The 21,689-nt window shown below is 49.9% G+C and overlaps 1 protein-coding gene across 1 annotated transcript; it reads right to left on the bottom strand.

Moving 5' to 3' along the window:
• Positions 1-2,699: 2,699 nt before the first annotated feature.
• Positions 2,700-6,267, bottom strand: TCL1A (TCL1 family AKT coactivator A). Its single transcript, XM_052660162.1, has 3 exons — positions 6,148-6,267; positions 3,135-3,305; positions 2,700-2,756 (listed from the first exon to the last, which is right to left on the bottom strand). Exons 1-3 carry the CDS (start codon positions 6,265-6,267, stop codon positions 2,700-2,702), a joined length of 348 nt encoding a protein of 115 aa, XP_052516122.1.
• Between the last annotated feature and the right edge of the window lie 15,422 nt (positions 6,268-21,689).

Below are 21,689 nucleotides of genomic sequence, written 5' to 3' on the forward strand. Positions count from 1 at the left end.
CTCCCAGTTCAACGTGAGTCAGAAGTCCAATCAAAGTGCTGGCCAGCCCACTCCATGTCCAGTGTGTGGTCCTGGCTTGCTGACTGCTGTCTTCCTGCTGGGTCCTCACGTGGCCTTTCCTTGGTGCAGGCGCGTGGCGAGAGATCTTTCTTCCATCCTCAGGCCATCTTCTCACTTTAATCGTCTCCCAAAGGTCCCACCTCCAAATACACACCCGGCAGTTAGTGCATCAACATATGAATATGGGGGGGGGGGGGGGCGGGCGTTGAGTGCTGGACACAAGCATTCAGCCCCAATTGAGAACTTTCCTCTTCTTGTGCCTGTTCCTAAAACAAGCCACAGGCTGACCACGGATACTCTTTCTTCTCCAAGGTTCTGACGCTCCAACAGACCAAACTCCTGCACTGTCAAGTACCGTGCAAAACGACAGGGTTAAAATAAGAGACACAGGCCCAGGCAGGTGTGGAACCAGACGTTCACCTGTCTAATGCTTGGTAAGACGGGGATCAGAGAATATAGAACAGGAAAAGTGATATTTTTCTTCTACAGTTCTCATATTAGATACTTGTATGAGTGTGTTAGTCACTCATGTCTGACTTTTTGTGACCCCCATGGACTGCAGCCCTCCAGGCTCCTCTGTCCATAGGATTCTCCAGGCAAGAATACTGCAGCGGGTTGTCACGTTTCTTCTCCAGGGAATCTTCTGACCCAAGGATTGAACCTGGGTTTCCTGTGTTGCAAGCAGATTCTTTACCATCTGAGGCACCAGGGAAGCAGTATCTTTTTTTTTAATGTAATTCTCAGATACTTAACCACCTATTGATGTTTGTGTCCTGACCCTGATACGGCTCTGTGATGAAGAGCTAGGGACTAGGGTTATGCCAAGTGGAGAAGAGCAGTATTCCTTTGACTGGAAGGCATTCCGTTGTGATTCCTGAGGTCCTGTTTACCTGCTCAGGAGGTAAAGGAGGGGCAGGGAATCTTGAGAAGGAATCAGGAGGCTTCTGCGGGATGGGCTGTGACCTGGGGCTTGGGAGGAAGGGAAGGACTCTGGCTGCTGGCTGGGGACAGTGTCAGGCAGGAGGGGGCTCAGGCTGGGATTGGAACTATCAAGGGAAGGACAGGAGACAGAGCTGGCTGGGCCAGGAAGGGAGGAGAATGGGGCGGGTGTGTGTGTGTGTCCTGAATACCAGGAGATGCTGACTGTGACTTTTTGAGGTCACTTACTCCAGTGGTTCTCAAAACTATACCTCTAAGAACACTGGGCTTTTGAGCACTTGGATTATATGAAAATAAATTCCAGTCTTATCTCCAAAGTAAAAACTTATCATGAGGATTCTTTCCCTTTCAAATATTCTTACTTGGTGACCGTCTGTTCCTGCTTCTCTCCACTAGAATCAAGGTCAAGGATAGAAGCTGGTTCAGCACAAAGTTAGATGAATTGTCTTCCATTTAATCAGTCAACATTACAAAGTGTTTAGGCCACATACAAGTTCATAACATCCGGGTCTGAGGGCATCTGTAAAATAGGGGGACCTCCAATCTCTCTTTCCACAGGTGGGCAATCAGAGAGCTGGTCCACCGCGCTGGCCTGCCGGGCCTCCTGCCTGTCCCGGGCTGAGTGCCTCTGAACCACAAGCTTCGCAGTCCTGAGCACTGACCCAAGCCCCTCCCAGGCCGTCCTGTGAACGGCACGTAGGATGCTCGGGCAGGGGGTGGGGCTCTCGGAGGCGTGGTCACGTGCAGGGAAGGACCACGGGAGACAGCTGGTTCAGGGGCTCAGAGACCAAGCGCAGGCAAGCCGGCCCCATGCCCTGTGGCCAGGATACAGAGCTGAGGGGACAGAGCGGGAAGCAGCCCAGGGTGTGCAGGACGTGACACTGTTTGCTGTGAGGGACGGAACAGGGAGAGAGGCTGAGACCATCAGGCAGCTGAGAAGACCAGAGGCACAGGTAGAGGCCGGGGTTCGTGGACCCCGAAGCTGTGCCCACACGGCCTCTCCCGCAGGCAGGTCCGCTCGGGGGAACTCATCCTCTGTCCGTCTGTCCGACCCGGGTGTGGTGGAGCAGATCACACAGGGTTGGTAGGTACAGGAAGGTGAACGGAAGCACTAACATTCCCCTGGCAGGCTCAGGGCTTGGGAGGAGATGGGAGCTGCGGAACTTGGGACGAGAGAGAACAAGGTCAAGGGCAAAGGGAAGAAAGGGGCGGAATGCAGGGGGCGGGGGGGGTGGTGTGGAGCAGCCGGCGTCTGGATAGGGGAGCTGGGGGGGGGGTGGTCAATGCTGGTCCCCAGAGCCCAGGCCTTATGCCCAAGTCAGCGGCTTGGCGTGAGAAGACCTGGATCCGAAACCTGACTCTGAGATCTCGACCAGTCATCCTATGTCTCAACCCCCCTGCCCCGTCTTATGACCTATAAAGTTAAATACTATCCAGGTCTGGTGCTGTGAAGGTCAAAGGACCGTGCCCACGCCTATGAAGCACCGTGCAGCTATGCGCCCCTAGTATTAAGGACTTGATTGGCTCCTGAGGTGTTAAAGGAGAGCGAGCCTGGGTCCCAGCCCCACGGATGTCAGCGTAGTTGGGAATAGGGGTCAGCACCACGGAGGTCAGCGTAGTTGGGAATAGGGGTCAGCACAGCCTCCACGGCGGGGAGGGGCGTCCCCTCTTCCTGACCTGCCCCTGGGGTGCTCACCTCATCACGGGTTCACTGGGTCTGGCAGCTGCTCCAGGAGCATTTCTTCGGTGCCAGAGACCTGTTAGAGAGGGAAGTGGAGGCCAGAGCCGGGGATCTTCTGTCCCCTCCCACTCCGGGCCCTGGGATTCGGGTGGCAGCTGGGAACCTGGGGGACCCCAGGGGCCCCTCGTCCCCCCAGCCTGCAGTCCTGGACTGCCCACCAGAGAGGCGCCTGCCACCAAGGGAGCTTCTGTTGGAGACCCCTGAGGGTGGCTGGTCATTCCCTTTGAATGTCTCATCAATTCAGTCCTAAAAATATCTGCCATTGTAAAGTCCCCCCCACCTTTCTTTTTTCAGAAGTGGAGGGAACAGATAGACTGCAGGGGCCAGACATGGGGGCGGGGGAGCGGGGCCGGCCACGACCACCTGACGGGTCCCCGGGGAAGCCCACACTTGCCTCGACATGGTACACTATGCGCCAGAAACTGGAGTCTGAGGCTCGGTACCTCAGCCCGGGGTAGAGCTGCCACATGACAGGCAGCAGGTGCGGGCCCAGCTGGCTGGGGGACACAGGCTCCCCCAGGGGCACGTCTTGCTGACGAAAGAGGACTTGGAGGCTATTTTCTATCTGAAGAGAAGAGAAGGCCGAGGTACACCCTCAGGACACAATACCCACAGGTTGTCCAGCACAAATACCCACGGACCATCCGGCCACCCGCCCAGCCTGCAGCTGAGATGCTGGTGGTCACTGCCCCCTGAAGATCCAGTCCCTAAGCCGGACTACGCTCCTCTCAGGGGGCTCGGGCTGGGCCGGGATGAGCAGCACTTGAATGGGTCTAGATACCCAGACGGGACCTCAGAAGGTCCACCTCGTGACCAGTGCCTAGTTGCTAGGGAATGCCACGGGGCCCTGGGGCTTCTGTAACCATGGTGTCTGGGGTCTGTTTCAGCTGATGTGGGATTTTCTTCGATTATTCATTATCATGCATCCCCTTTGAAACAAGATCTGCCCAGACCCTGGAATCAGGTAACAGCATGTTTCGCCATCTCCACCGCAGTCCTTGTTTCACTGCCTCTCACTAGACTACAGAGACAACTGCCCAGCCTACCGCCTAGTTGGTCCTGTGACCCACAGCCAAGTCTCAGCCCCGGAGCCAGGGTGCCTATCTAAAAATCTTGTCTCTTCCCTGCTGGATGCCCTTCGACAGCTTCCAATCGCAGGCAGGTGAACTGGACTCTTCACCATGGCCCACAGGGCTGCTGAGCCAGGTCCCTGCCTCTCTCACCTCCTCTCTCACCTCTCACCTCCTACTGTTCCATCCCGGTTCCTCCATCCACTCCAGCCACACTGACCTCCTCACCATGTCTGGACACACACACTCCAAGTAGAAATCACTCCTACGTGCTGTCCTCTGCCTGGAACATTCTCCCCTAAACCCATGCAGGACTCACATCCTTTTTAAAGGCAGATCTTGGTTCGAATGAATGTTTATCTATAAAAACAAATGCCAGAAGAATCCAACTCTATGATATCCATAAGGGGCGTGCCCAAACCGATGTACAAAAAGGTTTCAGAGAAAATGATGGGCAATTTTCAGGTACATGCAAAAGAAGATTCTGGAGACGAACTGCATGAAGACCCCAGGCCACTGGTTCCTGCCTGCTATCCCACTGGAGTTATCCTACACAACTTCCCACCCGCCTCACCTACTGTGCTGTCCCTCTCCCTGAGTAGAATATCAGCTTCACAAGCAGTGGGATTTAATCCCACCCACTGCAAATCCCCACAACCTAGAATTTTTGGCATATCAACAGGACACTTATCTTTGTTCAATGATTATTTTTCCAAAGTGGAAACGGCTTTTCAAGTTTTATCTATGAAGTAAGTTAGAATTCACCATTAAAAAACAATTCAGAATATCTTGCAAAGTGCAAGGGTGGAAATCACCATTCTTGCCATGTTAGGATATGGCTTTCCATATCCTTGAACCATTTGAAATTTGCTTATTCACCTTTTTGTTGCTGACTTACATAAATCTTTTCAGATGAAGAATACTAGTTCTTTGAAATTATGTGGAGAAAATTCTATCCCATGGTTTGCTAAATGGCTTTGTCCAGAATTTATAATGATTATGTGAAAAACTCTGCTTCGCAGTTTCAGCATCATGTTTAAGAAGATATGCCCCAACCAAAGATTAAAAAAAGATATTCACTTACATTTTCCTCAAATGCTTGGCTTAACGTGAATATTTAACTCAATTTTTAAAAGTATATATATTTCAAAATCTTAAAGGACAATAAAGATGCAGATTTTAGATGGTGGTTACATTTTAGATGATGTTGCGCTGGAATCCCAACCCCATTAACCTACAAGCAGCAGCACTACTTTGAACAAATGTCCATTTTTATGCCTCTATTTCCTCACCTATAAAATGGGAAAACAAGCATTCTCAGTAACTTTTTGCAATTTTACTATTCCATAAATGTTCTAATGACAATTATACTTTTATATATTCTTTCTTCGGTTTATATATGGAAAGTTTCAACTGTTTTCACCTAAGTTTCTTTGAGGAAACCCATGCTCTGATGGAAAGTGCTTGTAAGAGAGCTGTACTTCTTAAAAAAAAAAGAAGTATTAACTAAAGATCCATCTTAAGGTCTTAAGGCATCACACATAAAACAAAGTCAGTGTCTATTCCGTACTGCTTTATGCCATGTGAAATTTCTTTCTTTCAAAGACTTGAGGAGGTAGGAAATATCCCAAACTCTACTGCAGTGGTTCCCAAACTTGGCTGATCTTAATTTGTGGAGGGTCCTTTCAAAATACAGATTTCTGGGTTTCACCTATGGAGATTCTGATAATCTGCCAAGGGCGGTAATCACTTTCTCATGTTAGTTGTTCAGTCATGTCCGACTCTTCCTAACCCACGGACTGTAGACTGCCAGGCTCCTCTGGTCATGGGATTTCCCAGGCAAGAATACTGGAGTGGGTTGCCATTTCCTTCTCCAGGGGATCTTCCCAACCCAGTAATCCAAGTTGGGTAGCCCACATTGCAGGCAGATTCTTTACCGCCTGAGCCACCAGGGAAACCCAAATCACTTCGGACAAAAGATTATTCCCATTTTACGGATTAGGTCCTTGAGATCCAGAGAAATCCTATTTTACTCGAGATCATATTCATACACTCCAGACATACTGGGTTCGCATCCTTTGGCTCTGTGTTTCTCCTACCCTCCTTTCCTGGCCTGGAGAACCTCTCATCCTTGAGCCCAGCTCAGTGGTTTCATCTGTGTGTCCTGGCCGCCGTGAGTGGACCTGCCCTTCTGAGTCTCCCCGCCGCCGCCCTCGCCCTGTGGCATCTGAGGGTGTCCTCTAGGGCCTGCACGACCTGGGGCGTCCGGGTCCAGACCCCGGGCCATGGGTGGGCCGTCCATGCTGCCCTGCACGCCTGGCCCCACAGCGGCTGTACCTTGAGGGTTATGGGCAGCCAGGTGCGCCGGTTCTCGTCCACATACACAGCTTTTTCCCACATCCTCAGGTGGTCCGGATGAAAGGGTGTGTCCGCCATAAAGAACGGGCCCTCGGCCATGGTGCCTCGAGGGGTCTGGAAGCAAGTGCAGGAGCCGCTCGAGGCTTCTCGCTGGTCGACGGGCTGCAGAACCTCGATGCTTTATAGTCGGAGGGCGCGCGGGCGCCCCCAAGAGGTGGGATTGGAGGAGGGGGAAGTGAGAGGAGGGCGGAAGGGGGCTGGGCTGGGAGAGGGGATGGCGGGGCGGGGCTGGGCCGGGAGAGGGGCGGGGCTGGGCCAGGCGAGGGGCAGGACGGAGCGGGCCGGGCGGGGCGGGCACAACAGGATCCGCGGGCCCTGCACCCAGACCTGCCTAGTGCTCTGAGACCCTGGCAGCCTCTAGCTCAACATGCAGTCCCACAGACTCAGGGCTTCCTCTAGACCCCAACCTGAGCCAGCCATGTGCTCCCCACTGCCGGGGAGGCACTCAGGTCTGTGGCCTTGGCCTTTTCTTCTGTGAGCAGGCACCAGCGCCCTTCGCCCCCCTGGATGCCGGGACTCCACTGTGTGCGGCTCCTTGGAGCCACCCTGCAGACTGGGACTCTGAGCTTCTGCTTGGAACTCACAGCGACGTTGGGCAACCCAGAGCCAGGGCCCCCTCCGCATCTGGGATCAGAAGAAATGGGTGCAAGCCTGAACGAGGCCTGGACTTTTCCCAGGTTCACGGCACCACTTTTAGCCTGTGGATTTGGGTATCAGGGTCAATTTCCTTGGTAAATTGCAACTCTTGAAACCCCTGTGCCCTTCCCCCCCACATTTTCCACTCTTTTGATGATGCTGTGGTCATCTAATAGCTGTTGTGAAACCCGGTTGTGAAGAAACATGGGTTTTTCCCTTTATAGGCTTTGTATTCATTAGTGAAAACATCGTTCGAAATAAAGGCTTAAAAAGAAACCCCTCCCTCCATCCCAATATCAGTGGATTTGAGGAGTCCCTGTGTTATAGGATCACACTGTCTCCCAGTAAATTGCATCAACTGAGGAAAACAATTTCACTTCATTTTGCAGTACCACATGCCCATTAAAGCAATTAGGAAAATAAAATACAATGAAAAACATGTAAAAGGGGCTCCAACCTCGTTGCTCAAACATCACCCGTGGTTTCTTGCCTCACCTTCCAGCTCTTTCTCATCTCTCTGACTAGTCGCTGAGAAAATTGTGATCTTTTGAAAATGTCTCAGAAGTGAAAATGACCTTGACACCTGAGTCCCCTGACAGCAAAGTTATAAATCTGCATCTCTGCCTATCCAGATAGCTTAATTCCTCAGAAGGTGCTAAGGTGGCCTAAAGAAACAGAGATACATCAGGATTTATCACGAACGCGAAATAGAAGACAGACACCAAGTAAAGTTGAAAGTGGAGGGAGGTGACTTTAGTCCAGGAAACCTCTTTCCCACTGCAGTCCCTAGTGGTGCTGCTATTTAATATTCAGACTTGTGGCTTTCAGGTTTATTTCCCCTTGGCTGGGCTTCCCTGGTAACTCAGAGGTTAAAGTGTCTGCCTGCAATGTGGGAGACCCGGGTTCGATCCCTGGGTTGGGAAGATCCCCTGGAGAAGGAAATGGCAACCCACTCCAGTATTCTTGCCTGGAGAATCCCATGGATGGAGGAGTCTGGTGGGCTACAGTCCACGGGGTCACAAAGAGTCGGACACGACTGAGTGACTTCACTTTCCCCTTGGCTGATTCTTAATTCCAGACCCCAATAGCCACTGGGAGCAAGATAACATGGTCACACACTCTGCTGACAAAGTGTCAGCCCAGTCCAGAGCTTTAAGGTATAAATGAGAACAAGTCCAGCTTAAACAGTGTTGCTGGGAGGGCCTCTTTTGGCAAGGGAAGGGAGCACTCAGGAGCCAGTGTGGCCACTGATCCAGCCACATGGATGGCTTCAGGACCCAGAAGGCTGTGGGGTCTGCTGATTTCATTAGCACGCGTCTGCTTTCCTAAGAGGCCACAGAAGATGAACCAATAATGAGGCCCATTTGGCTGGATACACTTCTGAATGTTCTGGGAATATGATTGCCCCTCACACTCCCCATATTGAAAGAATAATGTACGTCTTCAGTCTCACACGAGGGCTTTTTAACATTGAATAGGAGTGTGTCATTCTTGTGTAGGATTTAGAAAATCATTTGAGAAGCAGGTCCAAGAATCGATGAGCGAAATAAACATGACTGGGGAATTTGTCGAGCAGCTTCTGTTGGAGGCATGAACCTTCTTTATGGAAATTCCATAGGGTAGCCCCTTTAGCATTGTATCTACCCCATCTTAAGGCTCAAGGCCAGCCAGCCTAGCTTTAGAGTTGTGTGTTCCTTTCCAGCTCTGGGCTTTATTAGACAACTAGCTCCCTGAGGATAATGAACATGATATTTCATATAAAAAGTAACACAAGGCAATTATGTTGACTCACTTTTTAATAGTATCTTTAACTGACGCTTTCATGTCCTAACTTGGAGCCAGTTTTGACTTTGCCTCTATTACCTGTGACCTTGGCAAATCCTTTGCCCTCTTGCCCCCATTGCCATACTTTCCTAAAGAATGAGTCAAGCTAGATGGATGTTCTCTAAGCCCATTTCTAACACACCAATCTCTGCTTCTCTGATAAAATTGCCTTGTGGAGGAGAAAATAGTTAAGAACAGTTTTGAGCACAGTGGTTCTGGATACCAACAATGCCAGGAGAATTCTTTCTTCGGGAATGAGGAAGTCATTCTTCTTGTTTGGGTTCCTCAGAGGGTTTGGGGGACGAGTCATGGTCATCAGCATGGATCTAGAGCTGCGCAGCTCTGAGTATGGTCTCTGACCAGCTACGTCTCAAGTCCTCTACAGACCTACTGAGTCAGAATCTGCATTGCAACAAGATCCCCAGAGAATTTTGGGGCACATTAAGTATTGGTCTACAAGGGGAGGATTAGCAAGGAGAGATGGTGGGGTCTGCCTCCCTTCACCAGTTCCCTCTAGGTCTCTTTACGACACAAGGATTAGATATAGGTTTCTTTATCCTTTAGTTCTAGGCTCTCTTACTTTCTGTCAAAATCACTTCTAATATATAAGGTATTTTCTTCTTAAAATCTTGGTCATCAATGACACTGCTCATCAATGATATTGCTCAGTCAGTCGTGTCCGACTCGTTGCAACCCCATGGGCTGTAGCCCACCAGGCTCCTCTGTCTATGGGATTCTCCAGGCAAGAATACTGGAATGGGTTGCCATTTTCTACTCGAGGGATCTTCCCGATGCAGGGATTGAACCTGCATCTCTTGTGTCTCCTGCATTGGCAGGCGGATTCTTTACCACTGAGTCACCAGGGAAGCCCTCAATGACATTCTCCTGCTGCTGCTGCTAAGTTGTGTCAGTTGTGTCCGACTCTGTGCAACCCCATAGACGGCAGCCCACCAGGCTCCCCCGTCCCTGGGATTCTCCAGGCAAGAATATTGGAGTGGGTTGTCATTTCCTTCTCCAGTGCATGAAAGTGAAAAGTGAAACTGAAGTCGCTCAGCCGTGTCCGACCCTTCGAGACCCCATGGACTGCAGCCTACCAGGCTCCACCGTCCATGGTATTTTCCAGGCAAGAGTACTGGAGTGGGATGCCATTGCCTTCTCCACAATGATATTCTAACCATCATCAAAGAATGTAACAAGCTATAAAGAACCTACTTGGGGCTACTTAGGGTCCAGGCCTCTGGGTTCTACAGTGAGTGGCCCCTGATGAGTGTGGGCTCGGCCACTCAGTCATGTCCAATTCTTTCCTTTCCCATGGACTGTAGCCTGCCAGGCTGGTCTGTCTGCGGATGTTTCAGGCAAGAACACTGGAGCGGGTTGTCATCCTTCCTCCAGGGGATCTTCCCGGGCCAGGGATCACACCCATGTCTCCTGCAGCTCCCACACTGGCAGGCAGATTCTTTACCACGGAACCAGCTGGGAAGTAAACTGAACCAAACCACTAAGCTAATGGTTCACAACCCTGGCTGTTTATTAGAATCATCTGGGAAGCTTTTATAAACTACTTGTGGCTGGACCCCACCCCAGACCATTGAGACCAGAATCTCTGAGACTGAGGCTTTGGGCTTTGTTTTTTAAAGGGTTCACCAGGTGAGTCTAATAGGCAACCACGATTGAGAACCACTTTTTAAGACCAGTTTTTAAGGTATGACTAAGATTTATAAAACGAAATAACCGTGAAAATGTTAAAGCCATTCTTTCTCCCATCAGTGCTCATTGTGAAACTCACCTCAAGCCTGCAGGCACTTCACTTCTTTCCCTAGGCTCTACTTTAAATTTGCTGCTTCCAATTTTTTTGTGTGTAGGGAACCATAATACCAAGATTATTGGGATTGTAAGGGTCTGTGCATGCTAAGTTGCTTCAGTCGTGTCCGACTCTTTGTGACCCTATGGACTGTAGCACACCAGGCTCCTCTGTCCATGGAGATTGTCCAGGCAAGAATACTCAAGTGGGTTGCTGTGCCCTCCTCCAGGGGATCTTTCCAAACCAGGGATCGAACCTGCACCTCCTATGTCTGCTTCATTGGCAGCCAGGTTCATTACCACTAGCACTACCTACTAAGAGTCTAAGATCTCACCAATGTATGAAATATATAAGCAGCATCCATGTTAATTGCCTGGAGTGGTTTTTGTTGTTGTTGTTAATTGCTACATCTGGGCCATATTTTAGATAATGAAAGCTGATGACTAAGTGAGCGCAGAGTAAAAGGGATATTATAGCTTTAATCATCAGTTCAGTTCAGTTCAGTTCAGTCGCTCAGTCGTGTCTGACTCTTTGCAACCCCATGAATTGCAGCACGCCAGGCCTCCCTGTCCATCACCAGCTCCTGGAGTTCACTCAGACTCGTGTCCATCAAGTCCGTGATGCCATCCAGCCATCTCATCCTCTGTCATCCCCTTTTCCTCCTGCCCCCAAACCCTCCCAACATCAGAGTCTTTTCCAATGAGTCAACTTTTCAGATGAGGTGGCCAAAGTACTGGAGTCTCAGCTTTAGTATCTTTCCTTCCAACGAAATCCCAGGGTTGATCTCCTTCAGAATGGACTGGTTGGATCTCCTTGCAGTCCAAGGGACTCTCAAGAGTCTTCACCAACACCACAGTTCAAAGCATCAATTTTTCGGTGCTCAGCCTTCTTCACATAGGAATGAAATTTTATCTCTAGATAAAGGAGAATCTGGGACAAGGATACACTAAGTAAAACTCAGGGACCAAGCATAGCTTTATCCCTGGATAGCTTTATCCCTGGATGGCTTTATCCCTGGATCTCTCTCTAAACGTAACCGTTTTCATTAAGTTTTAAGTGCTTCTCAAACTTAAAGGTATATATGGTGACCTTGGTAAAACACTGTTTCTAACTGGGTGGAGCTGGGTTGAGATTCTGCATTTCTAACAGACTCCAAGGTAAGGCTGATAGCTATGAACTACCTCTGAGTAGCAAAGTCCTAGGCTAACCCAACACACACACAACACAGATGCAAAAGCAAACACCCATAAGCCCAACACACCATGCGGTTGACCCTGACAAGCTGGTGGAGTCCAGCAGGTGGTAGAACTGTAATGGAACTCTTTGAGCTAGAAATTCTTCTTTCTCTTCTTCTCCTCCTTCTTCTCTCCCTCCTTCTCCTCCTTCTTCTATTTATATTGGAATGAATTTTTAAGATTAACTTAATATACAGCGTGGTTCTTACTCCACCCTCAGTTCTTCTTTAATTTAGTTTGATTCCATTAATCTGACCTCAGAAAAATATTTCACATATCTCTATTCATCCTAGAAAAGTGGTGCTTCACCTCCATGCTTGTAACATGCATGCATAAATTGAGATAAATAATATTAACTATGCAGTGCTTGTAGTTTTCGTACTGAAAATGTCCTCTGTACCATTTACACAATGTCTCTTGACCTCGCTTTTCAGTTTTAGGGTATTTTAAGTGGAATTCTTATCAATTAACAGCATGGGGGACTTGTTTTTATGTGAGATGTATATACTATGATATATAATAATACTAACATGTATTATATTTTGTGTGCTGGTCAGAATCTACTTGCCTCTTAATTTTTCCAAATTTTTAGTCACTCTCCCAAAGTCTACTGAATAATTTATCCTTCCACACAGGATTTCACAGCGCCACTATTAATTATAAAGTTCTCATGTACAAGTGGGTCTGTTTCTGGCCTTTGTTCTGTTCCATTTGACTATTCCTATGGTAAAACCAAACTTAAAAATTATTGTGAATTTGAAATACTTGGTGGGATAGATCTTGCCTCTATTCTTTTTTGAAATTGTACTTTTACATACTGTAAGGTATAGTTTGGGCTGAGGCAGAAAGAGGAAAGACGACCTCAACAGAAGTAGGTTACCTTTATTCAGGCAAGGAGGGGCAACAGTCGGCCTAAGGACCAGGCTGAGCGCGGAGAGGGATCAGGGAGGCTCCATATTTATAGGGAGGTTTGTGGAAGCGATAAGGGAAATGTTAATCAGGCGGGAAGTTTTGGGTATTCTTTAGTTGAGATGGCATTTGTAGTTGGGCAGGGGGTGATAAGTCTTCTGTGCAGGTGTAGGGGGTGGAAGGTTTCCGGACAGGGGGTGATAAGTCTTGGTGTAGGGGGGTGGAAGGTTTCTGGACAGGGGGGTGATCAGTCCCAGATAGATGCAACCGGCCTGGAGCATCAGGACGGGACCTAAGGTTCTGTTCTGTTTTCTCCGAAGTTAGGTGATTCAGCAAGGCCTTTGAAACTGTTGTTTTCTTTTCTAGGCCCAAAAAGACTCCTTCATTCCAGGCCATGAAATCATTAAAAAAAAATGGGGAAAAGGGCGCTGTATCTCTCTGGCTACTTCCTGCTGGATAGGGGCAATGATTTTGAGTCTGGAATGGAGGATCGTCTTAGGGCCCAGGGTCTCCTTTTTCTGAGCTTGAAGTGAGGCTCTCAAGAAGAAGAATGGTCTTGACCTGATCTTGAGAGATGGCCCAAATCCGTTTCTTGGAGAAACCTTTGAAAGAGATTGAAGAGACAGGGTCCAAATAAAAGGAATAGAATGATAAGTTCCAGTGGTCCCAGGAAAGGGAGCAACCAAGGGAGGACCTGTTGGAACAGGTTTTGGGGGACTGTAAAGGTTTTGTAACTCTTTTCTGCGGCGTTCAATTCTGTCTCTAAGTTCTTTGACTCTGCCCTGGACTATGCCTGTTTCATTAACAAAATAGCAGCAGTCCTCTCCTAGGGAAAGGCGTCCCCTCCCTTTTCTGCGGTGAGAAGGTCCAGGGCTTGCCTATTTTGTAGGGCCACAGAAGCTAACGAGTTAATTTGTCTTTGGATTGAAATGAAGGACTTCCCTACCCGCTCCATGTCTTCATTAAGTTCTTGGGACAGCTTGTAGCAGAAATGGGCAGAGGTCGAGATGCCTGCAATCCAGGTGCCTAGGGCTGCTGCTATGCCAGTCCCAATCAGGAGGGGGGCTGTGACAGCTCGTCTTTTCCTGTGGGAAATTTCCCCTTGGGGGTAGACTATTTGTTCTACCTCATCTTCTTTGAGGAATGTTAGGCCCGGGGGTCAGGAAGACCAAGGTCCAGGGGGGTCCAAGGGGAGACGTGAATATGCATAGGACCCGCAGAGAATGAAGATTCCCGGATTGGTGCAATTCTTTGTGCTGTTGCAGAGAACCCATGGAGAAGGCAACGGCACCCCCACTCCAGTACTCTTGCCTGGAAAATCCCATGGACGGAGGAGCCTGGAAGGCTGCAGTCCATGGGGTCGCTGAGGGTCAGAAACAACTGAGCGACTTCACTTTCACTTTTCACTTTCATGCATTGGAGAGGGAAATGGCAACCCACTCCAGTGTTCTTGCCTGGAGAATCCCAGGGACAGGGGAGCCTGGTGGGCTGCCTTCTATGGGGTCGCACAGAGTTGGACACGACTGACGTGACTTAGCAGTGGCAGAGAACCCAAGTGGAACAGAAGGAGGGAGCAGTTTGTAAGACCAGTGTAGTTGGGACTAGATTAGTTAATACAGGTTAGGTTTGAAGAGGCTGAGAAGAGGACATTGTCAGAGACTGGCCCAATGAGTTGCGTAGTTTTCTGTTGGGAAGGGGAGGTATAGTTGCCCTGTGACAGCCAGGCTGAGGGTAAGGGAATTGCTGTGTGCGGTGAGGGAGACAGTGACATGCATACCCAGCCCTGGGATGTGTGTGGTGTGCACTGGAGGAATTGGAAGGAAGAGTTGAGAAGGCAGGTAAAGTGTTGGTGGCCGGAGGGAGGTTTTAGGAGAGGCCGCAATTGGGAAAGGAGGTCTAGGCGTTTATAAGGCTCAGGGGTTGCCTGTAACTGGGAAATTATGTTCTTGATGACTTGTTCTTGTTTCTTTTCCCGATATTGATCTAGTACCCCACCCCCGTCTGAGTACCCCCAGTGGGTAATGGGATAGAAACATATGTTTTTTCCATTTGGCTGATGGCAGGTACTCACGGAATTCCCTCTTTTTGTACTTTAACAGTGACTAGGGATTTGGACTTTCCACCCCCGAGGTTCATGGTGCATGGCTTTGGAGCTGTGTTATAACATGAGGAATGTACATAGGAATGAATGTCAGAGCAGGGGCAGGGAGTAGCCAGAAGGCTCGGGAGTGCAGCCAGGATAAGGAACAGAGGCGTCATGGGCTGTTAGGCAGCGCAGAGGAAATAGCAGCCTAGGAGTGGAACCCAGCTGGCAACGCAGGCGATACCCACGGGAAGATGAAGGGTAGGTGGCCAGTCCTGAGGGGCGACAGTTACTAGGCCTATAGCAAGCATTAAGATTAAGAGTGCTATTATGGTTAGAGAGACAGGGAGAGGGCAGTCAGGGCGAGGGGAAAAGGCCCCAAGTTGGTGGTGGTTTGGATCTGAGGGGAACAGTGTTCATTAGGATGTAGAATGATGTAGAGAATGAGAGTAGAGAAATCTACTGGAGTCAGGTTGTAGAAGGTTCCCTGGAGCCACAGGTGAGACACCAGTGTGGTCAGGTCTTTGGAGGAGGTTCCTGTCTGGGCGCTGGTCCAGGGGTCTTGCAGTAGTTGGGTCAGGAAGAGTTGCAGGTTGAAGAGAGTCCAGGTCATTCAGTGTCCTCTCGGATGGTTGACAGAGGTTGTCGCCAGGTGAATTTTAAGGAGGTGGGTCCCGTGAGAGGGAGACCTGAGAGGGGTCAGTTAAGGAGGGTAGCGCAGGATCGGAGGTGACCCGTTTTAGGAGAGAGAGGTGTACCCAGGAGGTGACCTTCTCGAGTTTAGCTGCAGTTGGGGTGAGGAGGATGATTTTGAATGGTCCCTGCCACTTTGGGGTTAGGTCACCCTGGGGATTATCAGACAGATAGACCATGTCCCCAATTTGTAAACGGGGCAGGGAGGCTTGGGGGTCAGGGGCAGGCAAGCTGTGCTTGACGTATTTCCAGAGGGCATTGTGGAGTTCCGCCAGCAGAGGGGAGTGTAAGAAGCTTGGTATGGGAGGAGGTTCAGGGGGGGAGTCCAGGAGGGAGCCTGGGCCTTCCATATATCACCTCAAAGGGGCTCAGCCCCAGGGGCTTTCTGGGCAAAGCCCGTATTCTGAGGAGAACAACAGGCAAAAGTTTAGTCCAACCCAGATGTACTTCGAGGGTTAGTCTGGTAAGCGTTTCTGTGATTATTCTACTCATCCTTTCTACCTTTCCTGAGGACTGAGCCCGGTATGGAAAGTGAAATTCCCAGGGCATCTGTAAGAATTGGACAAGTTGTTGGGTGACCTTGGACGTAAATTTTGGGCCATTATCAGACTGTAGGGATGAAGGCAGGCCAAACCTGGGGATAACTTCTGTGAGGAGGATTTGGGCCACGGTGTGGGCTCTTTTGTCTGTAGTGGGAAATGTTTCTACCCATCCCGAAAAGGTGTCCACATGGACCAGGAGGTATCTGACTCTCCAGACCGGGGGCATATGAGTAAAGTCTATCTGCCAATCCCGTGCTGCCTCGCATTTGACGGGTTGGAAAGGATGTCGGTTTAAGGTTGGAATTGGGGTTAGTACGTTGACATGTTTGACAGGAGCAGGTAAGATTATCTAAATGTTGTTGGTCAGCACTGGATATGGGGAAGTGGTTATGGAGGAACTGTTGGAGTGTCTTGGATGAGGGATGAAAAAGTGAGTGTAGATAAGAGAGGATTTCTCTGGTGGTGGGGGGCCTGGAGGAGTCAGCTAAGATGACAGGACTGGAGGGAAGGATGGCACAGGGCTGTCTCCTTTGCCTTCTGGTCTGCAGCATTGTTGCAGGCTGATACGAGACTTCCCTTTTGATGTCCCCTACAGTGGAGGATGGCGGCTTTGTGTGGTAAGAGTGCTGCCCCTGGAAGTTTGTGGATCAGGTCTGAATTAATAATGGGGGATCCCTTTTGGGTTAGGAAACCTCTTTCTCTCCTTATTAGGATGTTTGAGTGAAGTATGTTAGAGGCATATTTGGAGTCTGTGTGGATGTTAACCCTTAGATTTTTAGTCAGAGTTAAAGCTCTGGTGAGAGTTATCAGTTCTGCCTGTTGAGAGGTGGTGTGAGGTGGCAGAGCTGAAGCCTCAGTTCTCTGGGTCCCATGATTGTGACGAAGGTCCCCCTGGATGATGGCACATCCTGCTGCAAAGGGTGGGGATTTTTGAGAGCTGCCATCAATGAACCGGTGTGGGGTGTCTGGGTCTAGGATGGGCTGATCTGTTAAATGTTGGAAGGGGTTTTGGGTAAGATCTACTGTTAGGCCGCAGCTATGTAGGAGAGAGTCGGTTGTAGAGGACGTGGGTAACAAGCTGGCGGGGTTAAGGGGAGAGCATGGGGAGAATGAGAGCTGAGGGTCGAGGAGAAAGGCATGTAGGACCTGTACCCTGGAAGGGGGAAGGGAGAGGGAAGCCTGATGTGATAGCAAGTCTCAGAAGGCGTGTGGGGAACAGACTGTTGAAGGGGCATGTCTAGAGAGTTGATTTGCTTCGGGTAAGAGGGCTGCGATAGCGGCCATGGCCTGTACGCAGGGAGGCCACCCCTGGGTCACCATGTCCAGCTGTTTTGATAGATAGGCTATGGGAACCCAGGTGTCTCCGGCCCACTGACACAGAGGTCCCAGGGCCTGTCCTTGGTTGGAATGTGCAAAGAGAAAGAATGGTCTGGTGTGATCTGGCAGGTGGAGAGTTGGCACTCGGAGGAGGTTCTGGGTGAGCTGGCGAAGAGGATTGGCCAGGGAGGAGGGATTAAAGAGGGGCTCATCCAGACATCCTTTAGTTGCCTCATAGAGCGGCTTTGCAATGAGGGAGAAGTTAGGGATCCAGATACAGAAAAAGTTCAGGAGGCCTAGGATAGACAGGAGCTCCCTTTTTGTTTTTGGAAGTGGACAGTTAATGAAGGCCTGGATTCTATCTGGGGGAATAGTTCTTTGTTGATGGGATATGCAGAGCCCCAGCTGGGTCACATTTGTCTGGGCTATTTGGGCCTTAGATTGGGATCCCTGATAACCCCAGGATCCCAGGGCCCCAAGGAGTTTGGCAGGATGTTGGAGGCAGAGTTTTCAGGTTGGGCTACAAAGGAGGAGGTCATCTACGTATTGGAGGAGATGACTCGGGGCTAGGTCGAGTGTCTGTAGGTCCTTTTGTAAAGCCTGTCCAAAAAAGTGGGGACTGTCTCTGAGTCCCTCGGGGAGAACTGTCCATGTGAGTTGTTGGGAAACGTGAGTCTCGGGGTATTGCCAGGTGAAGGCGAAAAGGGGTTGGGAGAGGAGGTGGAGAGGGATGGTGGAAAAGGCATCTTTGAGATCTAATACGGTGAAGCTGGTTGCAGTCGGGGGTGTGGCAGACAGAAGGGTGTAAGGGTCAGGGACTACTGGGAATGTCGATGTGACGGCCTCGTTGACTTTTCGCAGATCCTGGACCAGTCACCAAGAGCTTGGTCCCTTCGTTAGTGCCAGAATAGGAGTGTTGTGTGGTGAATGGGTAGGAATTAGGATAGAGGCTTGAAGAAGACGGTCTATGGTAGGCTTAAGTCCCTTGTGGGCCTCCGGGGTGAGAGTACTGTTGCTGGGTGATTATTGTCGAGGGGTCTTTTAGGGTAATGTGGACTGGGGGATGATGTTTGGCTATGGATGGGTGATCAGTGTCCCAGACTTGGGGGTCTAAGGTGGGTAGATCCAAGGGAAGGTCAGGGGTGAGGGATAGGGACCGTCCAGGTGCCATCTGCTTGCAGAATATAGACTGTATTGAGGGGGGCTATGGTAATAAAGACCCCCAATTTGGATATCAAGTCTCTCCCTATGAGTGCCATCGGGCACTGAGGCATTATGAGGAATGAGTGTATAAGGGTCAATTTTCCAAATTGACAGAGTAATGGAGGGCTGATTTTTGGCCTTAGGGGAACTCCAGAGACCCCCTGGATTGTGAGTTCTGAGTCTTGAGTTGGGCCAGAGTAGGAAGTTAAGGGAGAGAAAGTGGCTCCAGTGTCTAGTATAAAAGAGGTCTTTTTCCCAGCCACTACCCCATCTGCCCTAAGTTCCGAGCTCATGTTCGGGACATGGGCTGGGGGGCTGGAACCTGGGCCCGGTCATTGCAACAGCTCTCATAGGGTTGGGCTGGGGTTCTGGGAGAAGTGGGGATTTCCCCAGAGGCGCCAGGGTGTCCCTGTGGACATTCCTCTCTCTAGGTCTGGGAGGTGGGGACCTCCCCAGGGGTGCCAGGGCGTCCCTGGGAACAGTCCATCTTCCAGTGTCCCCACTGGCCACAGTTTGAGCATGCTTTGGTGGGGGACTGCGTGTTTGAGCATGCCTTTTCTCAGTGTCCTAACTGGTTGCATCTGACGCAGGGTCAGGAGTGGGTCTTAAGCCCCGTTCTGGGATGACTTGGGCCAGGCTGATCTCTTCCCTTAATTGCTGCTGCCAAAAGGGCATATTTAGTTTTTCTCTCACGTTCTTTTTCTCTCTTAGCCTCCTCCTCCCTATTATTGAACACCTTGAAGGCTATTTCTAGAAGGTCTCTTTGAGGGGTCTCAGGGCCCTTTTCTAGTTGTTGAAGCTTGCGTCTGATGTCAGGGGCGGACTGGCTGATGAATTGAACGTGAAGGAAGAGTCATCCAGCAGGGGTGGTGATATCTAGGTTGGTATACTTTTGGACTGCCTCTGTGAGGCGTGCCAAGAATAAGGCTGGATTTTCGTCTGCCCCTTGGGTGATTTCTCTGACTTTATCATAATTGACATGGATATGAGCATTTTTCTGCATTCCTTCTAGAATGCAGGTAATCATATGATTGAGTCTCCCGATACCTGGGTCACTGGACTGATAGGTCCAGTGGGGATCTAACTGAGGCACGGCCTCATCAGCAACTGGGCTGTCCCCGTCTTGGTTATGTAAATGATCAGCAAGGGCTTTTGACGCTTGCCAGATATGGTCTTTTTTGTCAGGGGTGAGAGTGGCATTTAGGATATAATATATGTCATTCCACACGAGGTGACAGGCCTGGGAGAGTCTTAGGAATTCTTTTCTGTATCTGGTAGGATTTTCAGAAAATGACCCTAACTTCTTCTCTCTGGCTCGTATCTGACAATGAAAATGGCACATGGACTGGGGTGTTGGGTAGGTGACCGTGTGGCAGCGGGGAAGGAAGGGGGAGTCGGGGAGATGGGGTAGCTGGGTCAAGGGGGCATCAGGAGAGGCAGAGCCAGCGGGTGAGTCAGATGAAGGGGGAGGAGAGGGGTGGCAGGGTGGCGGGTAGGGAGGGGGCTCATCTGCGGGGTCGAACTCCAGGGGTGCGGAAGGTCGCGGTCTGCGGTTAGTTGAGGAAGAGCCCTTTTGCTTGGGAGGCAAGGTGCAGAGAAGGACCTCGTGGGTGGAGCAGGCCTTGCATAGGGAGGGCCTGCTCCGAAGGGCCCAAAAGGCTTGGGCATAGGGGACCTCCGACCACTTGCCATTCCGTTTAAGGAAGTCGGTGAGATTTTGAAGAATGTTGAAGTCAAATGTGGTGGCTTCAGGCCAGCGGTCTTGATTGGTATTGAGGCCAAATCTGTGTACAGAGTTGTTTTAATCAGTTAGCTTTGAGTTCAGTGAGTGAGAGTGGTTTGAGAGTTTTGAGAACACAGGTCAGAGGGGAATCTTTTGGGACAGATTGGCCAGACCCCATCACTGAAAGGCAAGCAGAGGCTCCCATTGAGAGCTCGAGTTGTCACCCGGAGTCGCAATAGGAGTTATGAGACGAGAGCTCTGTGTCGAGGTGGAGCGTCCCCCACTGTCGCCTATAGAGTGGCCCTGGGCCGGCGGTCCCCGGGAGAGGACCTGAGAGGACTGAGTTCTGGGGCGCCTCTAGAACACCGTCCGGATCTTACCTTAATCTAGGGGTCGGCTTGAGTGGAGTGTTGCGTGTAGAGCAGTCGAATGGCAAGAGATCCCTATTCCAGAGGTCGTCAGAGAGAGGGAGAGGGAACGGGGGTAGAGCTGAGGCCTGGGGGTACGCCAAGCACCTATAAAGCCTTAGCCCGAGGCTTGCACCGCTCAGGAAGGCACTGGGCGCCCCGAGGGGAACTTGAGCCCTGGCAGAAAAGTGAGCTCGGAGGATGTTCACTCTCCCAGACTCTGGGAAGGGAAAACAATGAGAGGGACGGAGAGTGAGACAGAGAGGAGTGCCTCGCCCCTTCCTGGGTTTTGGCACCAAGAATGTAAGGTATAGTTCCGGTGGAGGCAGAAAGAGGAAAGATGACCTCAACAGAAGTAGGTTACCTTTATTCAGGCAAGGAGGGGCGACAGAAGGCCTAACGACCAGGCTGAGCTCAGAGAGGGATCAGGGAGGCTCCATAGTTATTGGGAAGTTTGTGGAAGTGATAAGAGAAACATTAATCTGGCGGGAAGTTTTGGGTATTCTTTAGTTGAGATGGCATTTGTAGCTGGGCAGGGGGGATAAGTCTTCTGTGCAGGTGTAGGGGGTGGAAGATTTCTGGACAGGGGGTGATAAGTCCCAGATAGATTCACTGGCCTGGAGCATCATGGTGGGACCCAAAGTTCTGTTTTGTTTTCTCCGAAGTTAGATGATTCAGCAAGGGCCTTTGAAACTGTTGTTTTCTTTTCTAGGCCCAAAAGACTCCTTCACATACTCCGTATTTTTCCTTAATACTTTTGGGATTCATACTGGGAGTTCATTGAATTTATACAATTATGGAAAACCTCATATTCTTTAATAATATTTTGTAGTATCTCCCATAAAAGTGTTACATTTTTTTTTTTTTTTGCTTACTGCTAGATACTTGGTAGTTTTGTTGCTTTTGTTGATTGGCATAATTTTTAAATTTTGCATAATTTTACTTAGAATTTTTGCATCTATGTCTATCACTGTGTGCTGAATAGAAAATATATTTTCTCTGTGTTTGTATCACTGAAAAGATAACTAAGCCTTAAAAGTTGGAAAGGATACAATTAAATTATTTTTTTATTGATGTGTAACATGCAT

Source organism: Budorcas taxicolor, chromosome 21 (assembly GCF_023091745.1).
Source record: "Budorcas taxicolor isolate Tak-1 chromosome 21, Takin1.1, whole genome shotgun sequence".
Classification (NCBI taxonomy): Eukaryota; Metazoa; Chordata; class Mammalia; order Artiodactyla; family Bovidae; genus Budorcas; species Budorcas taxicolor.

What these genes read in the sequence shown, in the direction of transcription:
- TCL1A (XM_052660162.1), bottom strand. Translation starts at nt 6,267, where the DNA reads ATGGCCGAGGGCCCGTTCTTTATGGCGGACACACCCTTTCATCCGGAC. An exon ending in GGCTGCCCATAACCCTCAAG is followed by an intron (nt 3,306 to 6,147) that starts GTACAGCCGCTG and finishes TCTTCTCTTCAG; the next exon opens with ATAGAAAATAGCCTCCAAGT. An exon ending in GCATAGTGTACCATGTCGAG is followed by an intron (nt 2,757 to 3,134) that starts GCAAGTGTGGGC and finishes CCTCTCTAACAG; the next exon opens with GTCTCTGGCACCGAAGAAAT.